This window comes from Haematobia irritans, chromosome 5 (genome assembly GCF_050003625.1).
Source record: "Haematobia irritans isolate KBUSLIRL chromosome 5, ASM5000362v1, whole genome shotgun sequence".
Lineage (NCBI taxonomy): Eukaryota > Metazoa > Arthropoda > Insecta > Diptera > Muscidae > Haematobia > Haematobia irritans.
Genome location: NC_134401.1, coordinates 8,353,581 through 8,366,684, shown reverse-complemented (window position 1 = coordinate 8,366,684; position 13,104 = coordinate 8,353,581). Strand labels below are relative to the sequence as shown.

The following is a 13,104-nucleotide window of genomic DNA, read 5'->3' as shown; positions in this document are numbered from 1 at the left end:
TGGCATGTTGTCGCAGATTAAATTTCTAATATTTTTAGGGGCCTAATATTTTGCGCAATTTATAAAAAAATTGGCTCCTCAACGTCCTTTTACATTTTCTTACACACTTTTCATGTATCTCCAGTGCATGAACAATCTTTTTTTATGGTACTAGACATGGCGAGAAATAAGGTCGATTAATTTCGTCCCATAGCCATTCCAGTCTGGCTATAAACTTGATGAACTAATCACTCTAATCCTAAAATTTGACTATTGACCCTATATAAAACTTTTAACAAAATTAATAACCGTTCCGATCATACTACCCCCCTAGCCGAACACATATGTTCCTCATGCAACATAATTACAAAAAGATTATAATACCAGTTTGTCCAGATTTTAGTATAAACCATCAACAACAACATTCAGGCAACATTTGCATCATCATCACAGATGGAAGAAAGGAAAATGTCATTCAATCTGAAGTGAATACCCATATAATCATAACAAGAGAGAAGAGGCAAGAAGATGGATATATTCACCTTCATAAAGAGTTGCCATCTCAAATTTACAATTTTAGCATCATTGTATGTATGAAATTATGTAGGATTGCAGAACAGAAGTATATCCCTAGGAACGTTAAAAACTTTGTTTTATCAGTGGACATGAGATGAAGTAAATTTTGGACAATTATGGACATCTAATGTCGCTACAAATGATTTTGGCCAACATCAAAAGTCAATTAGACGAATTCCAAGGTCACCAAATGTCGACGTGATGAAGAAAAGTCAATTTATTATTTATATTTGCAAGCTAGTTTTAACCAAAGACAATAGAAGAGAAGAAGATGAGAAGTTACAAAGTTGGCTGCTAAGGACAACAAACTATTGACGGCGCTAGGTCTTTACTTGTAGTTTACGCGCTTGGTTCGACGATTAAAATGTAAATAAAAAGAAATTACGATTTGGAAATAACTTGCAAGAAGCGCGAAAATGTATTTTTGTTGTATATAGCACAATATTTAATATAGTCCAATTTAAAAAATTAAATTTTTCATTAAAAAAAATGCAAATAGAAAAATTACAAACATGTATGAACCTATCGCCGTCAATGCAACATTTGGTGCGACGCAAGCCAATTTCCCTTCTAAAGTATCTTTGTGTTTGGTTTTATCTGTATAAATAGCATTGCATAAAATTCCGAAAAGAAGTTGGCAATCCTGTACCAGTAAAAACTACTACATGTTCATGCAAATATATTTGCCTATATCCACCTTAATTTCTCTGAACAATGATCTTCACACTTTTGCTTTATTACTCGTTGATGATAAGCTACAGACAGGCCCATACAAATGTTCAACTATTATTTACACATATACACCTTCAAGGATTTGCATAGCTTGCTGGCAAATTATCATACTTTTGGTTTGTTCTCACTTTAGTCTTCAATGCTTATGTTATTAGCAGTAAGGTATAGATGTTGTCACCTGACAATCTAATCTCAACAATTGTCTCTCTTTTTCTCAAATGTCCAATGATGTGTGCGTATGGTAATGAGACAAGGTTAGAAACAAACAATAGAATACTCACAAATATAACAACACCCTAAGCCTTAAGGATTTATTAGTAGATCTTTGCATTGTCAGTGTTTGTTATATGTGGTTGATATATATACGCTTGTTCATATTAAAGAGACCTAAAACATCACATATGTCAATCTTAAATTATTGTGCATTGCAATGATAAACATTTAGGTCCCAGATAAACTTCCATAGGAATTGCCATATATCATTAGAATATTTATTTGCTGTTCTTGTTGTTATTGCTTTATGAACTCGCTCTCACTAATCTCTCTCCTTAGTTTTTGTCGCATTTGTAGAACTAATAGTGGATAATGATATGCACATTCCAAACGCTTTATTTTTGCTTTGCATTAATTTCTTTATTTCGATGTTGTTTTTGTTGTTCGAATTTGAGCCTCATAACAACTATCAGTTGTTATGGTTATGTTATATATCAAGATTATTATTCATTGTTTTTCGTTTACGCTTTATATCATGAAACCCAGCAAGCCAACCACCACCCACAGTATGTGTTCATATTCACAACACATGTTTTTATGTAAGATAAATCTTCACATGGGGGTTTAGAGATAATAACTTAGTCCATGCATGTTCAAAGGCAATATGATATGGTTTTAAGTGGAATATCGTTTTCTTTAGAATTTTATTAACCAAGATTGACGAACATATGACAAGCAGGAAATTGACTTTTGAACGATCACACTTAGTTTTCAAACTCAAAAAATGTATGTATGACAAACTCTACTGGGCAGAATTCTATTTCGAGTAGAGTGGACGAAAACTTCTTCTTGGTTCATCAGATGAAATCCCCAATTCAACTCATTCAATACTCAGTGACATTCAAATGTCTAAAAATCTGAATATATCCCGTTAAAAAAAGCAACAGGTCAAGATCTTACCCCAAGCATTTAAAGTTAAACGCGAAACAGCTTGCACACATAGAACAAAATATTTTGTCTTCAATTAATGGCGTTTTCTTTTCTTGTTAAAATGCGCACTTTTTTTGCATTTTGCCCGGAAAATGTACATTTTAGGTTCTTTTCTAAAAAAAAAAACTGGCAAAAGTGCGAAAAGGCTTCGAATTCTGTTGTGAAAATAGCGCCACGCATAGAGGCAAATTACGGGCATTTTCAGCACTGCCAACAAACGAGAGTGCTGCGATTGCCCTGTTTCATTCTTTGAATTCTTTTCTGCCCGCTGAAATGATAGCATTTTTTTAGGTTGCTGGTAACATTTTAAAAATGCGCATTCTGTACAGACAAAATGAAGGCAAAACACTTTTTTCAGAAAGGAAAACACCATAAGAAATTAATTGAAATTTCTTCAATCATAGAAATTATAGTATCAATCATGATAATTGAAAATTAATTGGTCCAATTAAAAAATTATTGATATCTTTATTTTTATGATTAATTTTCGTTTTAATTAAAATATTTGTTGACTCAATTAAACGTTTATTTGAATATTATTAAAAATTCTATTAAAATTTTAAGTGGAAAAAAATTTGTTGATCATTTTTGTGCGTTCCTGTTGAATTTGTGAAAAATTGTGTTTATTTAATGGGGTCGACTAATGAGAATTTAGGCCTATTAATGACCGCCCGATTAATTTTTCATGGGCAAATGTGACCGTCGATGCTCACTCTCCAATTGTTAATTATAGTCTGTTCAGTATCATAGAGAACATCTTGGGTGAAATCAGATTCAAAATGGATTGATAATAATAGTCAGTTCAGTAATTTAAGTCATAAAGAAATTCTTCCTCGAAATAGCATTCTTCATTAGTTGATTATGATTAAACAGCTATACTTTGCAGAAACATGTTGATAATTTATCCGATTAATAATCCCATTGCATTGTAAAATTAGTAAATATTATTACTATTATTTATTTTCTTTTTATATATGTTTTTTTTGTGACATTATAGTTTTTATCAAAGACAATTAAAGAAGAAGACATGAATTCGGCATGTTGTTATTCTTTTTTCTCAAGAACCAGAGATTAGCCCCATACATGTTCGATGAGAAGTTGCAACTTTTTTTCGGTTTCTCTTTTCATTTTGCATTCGTAACAAAACCTAATTCTCTTATTTTAGCAATTTTTTTAACTTTTAAAAGAACAAAAACACTTCATGAAACATTTAATTAATAATTTAGTGCAAACGACACAGAAATTGGCAGGAACTTTTGAGAAAATAGCAAAATAAAAATTGTCTGTATCAAACCAGTAAGTTCGAAGCGCTTTTCCTACAAGTATGGGGCTAATCTCTGGTTCTTAGCACTAACACTATCAAAGCCCAATTCATGTCTTCTTCTTTAATTGTCTTTGGTTTTTATTCTTGACCTCCTATTTGGCTATTCAGAATTTGTCATTGCACCAAATAAATAGGGTCACACAAACGAAAAAACAAAAAGCATTCTCAACTGTAGGTAACAGCGTAATAGATAACAACAAATTTGATTTTGTTGCAAGCAGCAACCTTGTCATGTGCCAATTTTTATGTTTGTGTGTATATACATACATTTTTGTGGCTATTTGTTGTAGTTGTTGTTGTTTTGCATTTGCAACAAAACACCCCACACTCTCTCACACCCGTTAATAGAAAACCACTCTCACTCTTATTTTGCCCAATGTAAAAAAGCTATACAACAACAAAAACAAAAGAACCATCTCTTCAGCTGGTTTGTTGTATTAATTTCCCATGTGTTGTTGTATAAACAATAAAAACCACAATGTTTCTTTCCTTGCAAATATATAAAAGCAACCTTGATTTGCCATGGCATCTATGAATGTAGGAGAGCGGTTGGTTTTGATTTTTATGCATTTGTTTTTTTAACAAGAAACTTAATTTTATTAATTTTAATAATAAAACAAGAAAAATGTCTTTGTTGTCTAGCCAACACTGTTGTTGGTTGAACTTCTGTGACCTTTGACCAATGACTATGGATCCCCGCCACCACCAACGAAGAAAAATGACATCAACTCTATTTCCAGACTTCTTTGAAGCAAACGATGTTCTTCCATTTCACTTTTATAAATAAACAATAACTTTCTAAAAAGAAGTCTCAGCGACTTTCCGCAAAACAATTTTCATACACACAAATACCACCCCACCACCCCTTTTTTTGGTTTATTGATGGTTGAATGGGCGATGACAAATATCTCATTTTTTTTCTTTTCAATACAGACGTAAGTTTTTGTTGCTAGACTACCAAACAATGACGTCACTGTTGTTTTTTTCACATACAAGAATAAATTTTTAATCTTTGATTAAAATTTTTTGCAAGCAAAACACTATTTATTTATTCTTTTATCAATATTTTATATTTCCACAAAACAAAAAAATATTTTATTGTGTTTCATTCTTTAATTCTTGTTTTTGTTCCCTTGCACAATTTTTGCTTCTTTTCAATGTGTTAGAGCGAGAACACAATATGTTGATGGGTAAATTTGTTTTTTTTTAGTCCATACAAAAACAGCATTTAATATTTATTAACATGTTTATTTAACTATTTTATTTTTTTTATAATATCACCAACATATCGTACATTTTATTATAATATATTAGTATCCGTATCCAGTTGTTTGGCTCCCGTTTATCAATTTTCACACTCACGAATTCTTCGACCGCTTACTTTTAGTCTCACTGTGTAACTCAAAATACTTCGATTCACTAAAATTGTCAGCAGCAGACAAAAAATACATTCCCGCTGAGCTCAGTGATGGGTTGTCTCTCTCTCTGGAACATGAAATCGCAGTCAGTTCTTTTCTCAAACGGCGTTGCCCATCAAATGTGAGAAGTTCCATCACTGGCGTTGTGTAACACCGCCTTCGCTTACATGCCGCCTTTGTACTGCTGGTCAACTTGTTATCAACAAAGTGGTTTCCAAATCTATGCGTATTGCCATTAAAACCCATAAAGAATCAAACTACCCAAAGAGCGGGCATAACAATTTGAGAACTTGCAATTCTCATCCCTGGCTTGAATGTAATAAAATGGAAAAATTTGTAGTGTAACATCGCCTTTCGATTGCATACCTTCGTACTGCTAGAAACATCATGAAATTGTTATCAATGAGAAATCAGATTACTCAAAAAACGGACATGTATAACTAATTGTACTACTTTTTTACAATTAATTAAACGCAACAGTCGTAACTTTATTGATAGCAAGAAGTGTGGATTTCAACTTCGAACTGCCAACAATACGATGCAACTTCCGTGCTGCCAACAATACAGTATGGCCATATGTTTCGCAGGAAAATGTAGCCTCAAATTTCTTAACAAATGTAATCTTTCGAAGGAAAAAATTTTAATTTAAAAAAATATATATATAATTTAAGCCCCTATACAAGTTTAAATTTAGCCCCTGGAATCAAACACAAATCTCTCAAAGCAGAATAAAATTATAACTTTTTTTTTGGTAAATTTGAAATGGGAATGATCCAATGCAACAATTTAAAAAATTATTTGTACAATGAATTATTAAAAAAAGAAAACTTACAAATTATTTTAGCGCGATAATCCGAACTTATTATCTGCCTTTAAAACTTGTTAATTTGATTTTTTGTTTGTTTTCGTCGCCCTGTTATAGAAGTCGACTACACTGTTATCGAAAGTTGGCAACTACGATAACTGTATGCAGTCGATGTCATTTCTCCGCCGTCGTAATTGTTTGCTCGCCTATGTTCATTGTGTTTCTAATGTCTTTTGATTACTAAAATTAATTTTAAGACCTGAAATTAATTATTTAGTTGTTTGAAAAAAATTTGAATTTTATTTTGAAGATATTAAGTACTCATTTAATTGTAACGAGTACTCAAAAAATTAGTAGTAACGAGTACTTGTAATCAAATACTCGTTACTTTCCCAACACTATTGTGTCGCACGTGTTAATAAAATAAAAACAAATCCGACAAAGCGCTACAAAATATGAAGTTCTCCTACAAAGTATTGCATTTATTTAATTGACAATTAACAAATAATGATTAAAAACATTTTCAGTTTTCAAATTTATTGGGTACCATTTACAGAAGAGGCAATATACTCTTCACACCGGATGGGAATTCCATAATAACACCTGTTGGAAATCGTTTGACAATATTTGATCTTAAAAAGTAAGTTTTTTTTTAAAGAACGATTATTTAAATTAAACTTTCGTTGTATTTCAGTAATAAAGCCAGAACATTGTCATTGGAATCACGCTATAACTATCGAAGTATAGCTCTATCTCCCGATGGGAGTCTATTGCTAGCGGTGAATGAGGATCATGAAGCACAGCTCATAAGTTTGGTCTCGTGCACAGTTATACATCAACACAAATTTCAACATGATGTCCGTTGTGTGGTCTTCAGTCCGAGCGGTGCCCATTTTGCGGTTGCTATGCAGAATTTAGTGTTCATTTTCAAATCTCCTGGGGAAATAACTGGAGAATATAATCCTTTTGTTTTGGAACGCCATTTTCTTGGAGGATTCGATGATGTTACATACTTGGATTGGTCTACCGACTCCAGATTTTTATTAGTAGGCTGTCGAGATAATTCAACCAAAGTCATTGCCATACATTTTATGAAGCACTTTCGCACCTTTGTGTTAGGAGGTCACACTGACTCTATAGTTGCCTGCTTTTTCGAAAATAATAGCCTGGATGCAAATACCCTCGGACGCAATGGTCAATTATGCTTGTGGGAATGCAGTCGTGAGCTTTCTTCCATAGAGAAGGTAGAAGACCATGAACGCGAGGAATATATGACATATTTAACGAATAAAAGGCTTAAGGCAGCAAAGAAAACTGCAGATGATTCTGAAGAAGAAGATGACGACATAGAAAATACACTGGAAAAACGTAATCCCACTGCCGAGGAACTTTTACAGGCTGGTAAAATCATTGATGTCAACGAAGTGGAAGATGAAGATGTGAAAAGAGGTCATCCTTTTTATTACAAAAAATTGGGCCGTTACTACTTGGCCGATGAGCCACGTAAAGAGAAACGTGATGCCATGCTAACGGCTGCCCACTATAATCGTAAAACAAAAATTCTAGTGGTAGGTTTTACTACAGGTGCCTTCTACCTCTACGAATTGCCAGAGGTTAACATGATACATTCGCTAAGTATTTCCGATTATGCCATATCGACTGCATTATTTAATAGCTCAGGAGATTGGGTAGCATTAGCCTCACGTGAGCTTGGCCAGTTACTCGTATGGGAATGGCAGTCCGAACAGTATATCATGAAACAACAAGGTCATAGCAGTGAAATGACCTGCATGAGTTATTCATCGGATGGCCAATATATAGCCACAGGTGGTGAAGATTCAAAAGTGAAATTATGGAACACACAAAGTGGTTTCTGTTTTGTAACCTTTAGTGAGCATACAAGTGGTGTAACAGATTTGCAATTTAGTCGAGGCAAAAAATTTTTGGTTAGCAGTTCTCTGGATGGTACTGTTCGAGCTTTTGATATAAACAGGTAAGCTTTTTATTTAATGGAGATGAATTCATTTGAATGTGTTTTTCTCTTTTTCTTTACAGGTACCGCAATTTCCGTACATTTACCTCTCCACGTTTGGTTCAATTCTCGTCGGTAGCTGTAGATTATTCGGATGAATTGGTTGCAGCTGGTGGTCAAGATGTTTTTGAAATCTATCTATGGTCCATAAAAATGGGCACCTTACTGGAAGTTATCAGTGGCCATGAGGGGCCTGTATGTTCCCTAGCTTTTTCTCCTGTACCAACCTCATCGGCCTTGGTTTCTGGATCGTGGGATAAAACTATAAAAATTTGGAATTGTTTGGAAAGTAAATCGGAACATGAAACTATAGACTTGTTATCGGATGTAACTTCAGTGGCCTTTAGTCCGAATGGAGAAAATGTAAGGAGAGATTTGATTGATGATTGCAATAGTCTCTGATTTTATGTGTTTTATGTTTTTTTTCTAGGTGGCAGTTTCTACTTTGAATGGCAATATTACTGTGTTTGATGTTAAAACTGCTTCGCAAATTAGTACCATAGAGGGAATTAATGATTTGGAAAGTGGCCGTTTGGAGACAGATGTAATAACGGCGAAATCTAATAAGAAGGGCAAGTAAGTGAAAATAGTGAAAAGAAATATAGATCTCGCCCCTTTGGGGAAAGAGGAAAAAATAGAAGGGAAATAAATTAGGCAATTCCCAATAGGTATGGAGTTCCCAGAATAAAAAAGGGTACTATGAAAATGACCAATTAGAGTGAGTTTCAAATGTCACTCATCATGTAGGGAAATCTAGATTAACTGAAAGTCAAAATGATTTTATGTTCGTGAAGATAAATTCCGATCTAGCGGAGACACAAACGTATAAACATCTACATCGCTATCTTAGCAGTTATTTCAATGCGAGAAACTTGAGGATATCCCCCATCAAATCCTCAGCCACACTATTCACTACATGGACGGCAGAAGTGCGCAGGCAGTTGAATATTAGTGTCGATGGCGAAGTAATTCCGACCACAAATTGCCCCACGATTCTTGGGGTCACATTCGACAGCCTTTTCAGGTCGTCTGCCCCTGCAATTTGTAATAAGCTTCGTGGTGGAAACAAGGTCGTCAAGTCACTTACCGGCAGTACTTGGGGTGCGGACAAAGAAACCTTGTTAACTATCTATAAGGTAATTGGTCGGTCAGTAGTAAACTATGCTGCTCCAGTGTGGACACCGCAGACTAGTGATACGCAGTGGAATAACACACAGACCTGCCAGAACGCTGCCCTTAGAACTGCGACTTGGTGTCTCCGCAGAACACCCCTGGATCACCTTTATGTGGATACAAAGATCATCCCTGTGCGAAGACACAATTACATGTTGTCAAAGCAGTATCTCCTGGGTTTTTATCGCAGTAATCATCCAAACCACCATCTCATGGATACACAACCACCACCCAGGAACGTAAGGGTTGATATACATCATCTAGAGCGCGAGATCCAGCGCTACAAAAGAGAGCCTCTAGATCAAGCAGCGTACCAGGCAGGTTTGAACAGGATTCATGAGGATACTGTAGCTGAAGCGGTGAGAAGCTACAAGGTTATTCCTGTTCTCGGAGTCTGACCACCGCCCATAGCACCGGAGGAAAGAGACCTCCCACGGCAGACTACGGTAGTTTTAGCCCAATTAAGATCAGGCAAGTGCAGCCGCCTCAATTCCTACTTATAAGTGATTGATAGCAGCGTAGCTGACGTATGTCCAATTTGCAACCAAGGGCCACACGACACGCGTCATCTTTTCTCTTGCCCAGCTAACCAACCCGATCACTCCACCACCAGATCACTCTGGACACACCCCACCTTAGTCGCTGAGTTCCTCGATCTGGACACAAGCTGAAGTGCCAAAGCGTATAACATAAATTGGATGAAATCACAATAAACTGTTACGACAACAACAACCAAGTTAACAGATTACTGTTAATAGCTTAACAGAGTACTGTTAACATAGTACTGTTAATAGCTTAACAGAGTACTGTTAATTTTCTTATGATAACATGATATGTTAACTTGTTGGTTTGTGTCTCCGCTAAATTCGTAAATTATATTCGCGTACATAATCACTTCGGGACTTCAAATCTCCACAAAGGAAGCCTTGAAATAACACTATTTGTTACAGGAAACCATACACCGGTTTGGGGCCATAGTTTGGCATATGGATTCATTCAACTTTTTTTAATTTGATTATAGTTCTCTTAGGGGGAGAACGTTTAATCGGATTGCTTTAAATTATGAAGAGTGGGGATTAATTTACTTATTTAAATCGATATCTTAATTTGACTTTGTAACTCCCTAGAAATTTATATAGGCCTCCAATAACTCAACCAAAAAGGACCCATAAAAATTGCTCAATGGCCCAATCCAATTTTCCCCTATTAAAATCCAATACAAACCCAGACATTTATGAGTTTCATTTCTTTGATTCATTTCTTCTCAACAATGCTGATAATCTTTTCCTGATGCGGAATTAATTTTGGAGACATCCCTAAAGAATTCTGAGCTCGTTTATTTTACTCTACGACAATTGATTAGGAAAGGTTTTGATATTCACATGATATCAACGTCAACTACCAACCTTACAATGGCCTGTTCCTGTATATCGAACGAAAGCTTTCTTTCGTATTCCAAACGAAAGAAAATTGATTTTTGTTCTTCTATTTCGAAAGGCAAGTCACTTCATATTTTGTTGTCGAGCAATAAACGAACATATACAATAAGTGTCAAGAAAAAAGTAAAAACATTGTTAACATTTGAATGAATTCTCAGGCTAAAAATTTTAAAATACTCATTTTTGATATTCAATGTCTTCTCATACAACCGAAACGAACTTTCAAAAATATAAAAACTCAAATTCATTCGAATTCGAGTGACTGCCTTCGTTCGATATACAGGAACAGGGCATAACAAAAATAAATTCTGTAGAATATAAAACTGCTATCTAGATAATCTTCGGAATGAACTTTGGACATATACTTAAGGAATTATGAGCTCGTTTATTTTACTCTACGGCAATATGGAAATCTATCATTTCTCTTGTTGGAGAATATGTACAATTCGGCTCTGCCGACTCTGCCTTTTTTTGTGTGAGAATATATACATTGTAAAAAAATTTCTTTCAGATACTTTTCATCTATAGAATATTCAGTGGATGGCGAATGTATATTGGCTGCCGGAAATTCCAATGTAATATGTATTTATCATGTCAGAGAGGCAATGCTATTGAAGAAATTCGAAATAACACAAAATAAAAGTTTTGATGGTTTAAATGTGAGTTAAGTAATAGTAAGAATTAATGCATTTATTACTTGGCAACACTTCTAAATCTTCGTTATTAGGAATTTATTAATCGTCGTAATATGACGGAATTTGGAAATATGGCTTTGGTTGAACAAAGAGAAGAATTGGAAGGTGGCAATGTGGCCATACGTTTGCCCGGTGTACAAAAAGGCGATATGGCAGCAAGGAACTTTAAACCAGAAATGAAAGTATTTTCAGTAAAGTTTTCACCAACTGGACAATCGTTTGCAGCTGCTTGTACCGAAGGTTTATGTATATACAGTTTGGATAAAGGTAAGGGGAAGATTTATAGTTTTCAATTAAAACAATAACAATAATAATAATATAACATTTAAGGTGTGGTCTTTGATCCTTTGGATTTGTCACTGGAGGTAACACCCAAGGCTATAAAAGAATGCATCAAGAAACGTGATTTCTCACAAGCCCTTATAATGGCCTTGAAATTAAATGAAAACAATATGATTAGTTTAGCTTTGGAAAGTATACCCTATGACGATGGTAAGTTGGTGTTTTTTTTTATTTTATTTTATTATTATAAGCTAATTATTTTCTTTAATTTTAGTTCAATTAATTTGTTCAACATTACCTGATCATTTGGCCCATCGTTTGCTGCAGGTTATATCAAGACTTTTGCAATCGTCTCCCCACATAGAATTCTATTTAAAATGGTCTTGTAGTCTTCTATTAACACATGGCAATAAGGATGGGGTTTTTCAACATGCTTCATTGTTATCTCTACACGAATCAATGTCAAGAAAATATGAAACTCTCAATAGAATGTGAGTCCTTACGTTTTGTTGTTATTATTATTATTTCAATATTTAAAAAATATAAACCTAATTGTCTTGGAATAATTTTTGTTATAAATCTTTGTTTTGTTTTTTCACAGATGCGATTTTAATAAATACACAACAAGAGTTTTATTAAAAACAGCCAAAGAACAATATACCAAGAATCCTGCCTTAACTGAAAAATCTAACAATAATGGTTCCTCTGAAGAAGAAGAAATGGACGAAGATAATGATGATGATGATGACGAAGGTATGATTCTTATTAAATCAAAAACCAATGATTTTGCAGAGAATTATGACAGTGAAGAGGAAGATTCTGAGGAATCTGATTAGGAGGAGTATTATGTGTAAGTTTAGTTGTCACTTGTTTTAGGCTATATATTAGGAATAATAAAATAAAAAAAAAACAAAACACAATCTTGTGATTTTTAAAATCTTGATTTATTTCGTGTCTGGTTTTTCTTCAACTTATATCATTTTCTTATATACATTGTGTTTAATATATCGGTTTGTAGTTTCTTGTTGGTTTGTTTTAAATATTTTGCAAAAAAGCAACATAAGCATTTGATAGTTGTTGTAAAACATTTTCTTAATTGTTTTTATTTGTTGATAGAGAGAGAGAGAGAGTGTGTGATTGAGTTTTTTTAAGGATATTTCACCAAACTACTTTTGCTTTGTCTTTTTCTCTATCAAAAGGATATGCCAATTATTGTATTTAATATGTTATGTGAAAAGTGAGTAGATATTAAAGTTTTGATTAGAAAGAAAAATTATTTATTTATAGACTAACTAATAATAAAAATATAGTTTTTAGGCTAACATATTGTTTTGTTTTTATTTTCATATATATTATATATAATTATCGCATGAGAGTAGTTTAGCTTAGTAGTGAGGCTTATTTAGTTGTTTGTTTTTTTTATTTCTTAGTTTTTAAGGGTTTTAA

General features: G+C 33.8%; 2 protein-coding genes across 4 annotated transcripts in view; one reads left to right on the top strand and one right to left on the bottom strand.

Moving 5' to 3' along the window:
• The window catches only part of Ehbp1 (Eps15 homology domain containing protein-binding protein 1), a 94,731-nt gene extending 89,451 nt beyond the window's left edge, over positions 1-5,280 (bottom strand). The window contains exon 1 of one of the 3 annotated variants that reach the window (XM_075309062.1): positions 5,109-5,280. The gene's annotated coding sequence lies outside the window, so the exon portion shown is untranslated. The remainder of the gene's footprint in view (positions 1-5,108) is intronic. The other 2 variants (XM_075309060.1, XM_075309061.1) reach the window with 2 other exon arrangements.
• Positions 5,281-6,326: 1,046 nt separating this feature from the next.
• LOC142238509 (periodic tryptophan protein 2 homolog) lies at positions 6,327-12,578 on the top strand. The gene is made up of 10 exons (XM_075310179.1): positions 6,327-6,510; positions 6,565-6,677; positions 6,732-8,030; positions 8,093-8,432; positions 8,500-8,645; positions 11,193-11,340; positions 11,409-11,643; positions 11,707-11,868; positions 11,933-12,149; positions 12,260-12,578. The coding sequence occupies exons 1-10, from the start codon at positions 6,493-6,495 to the stop codon at positions 12,492-12,494; spliced, it is 2,913 nt and encodes a 970-aa protein (XP_075166294.1). The 5' UTR covers positions 6,327-6,492; the 3' UTR covers positions 12,495-12,578.
• The last annotated feature ends 526 nt before the right edge of the window (positions 12,579-13,104 follow it).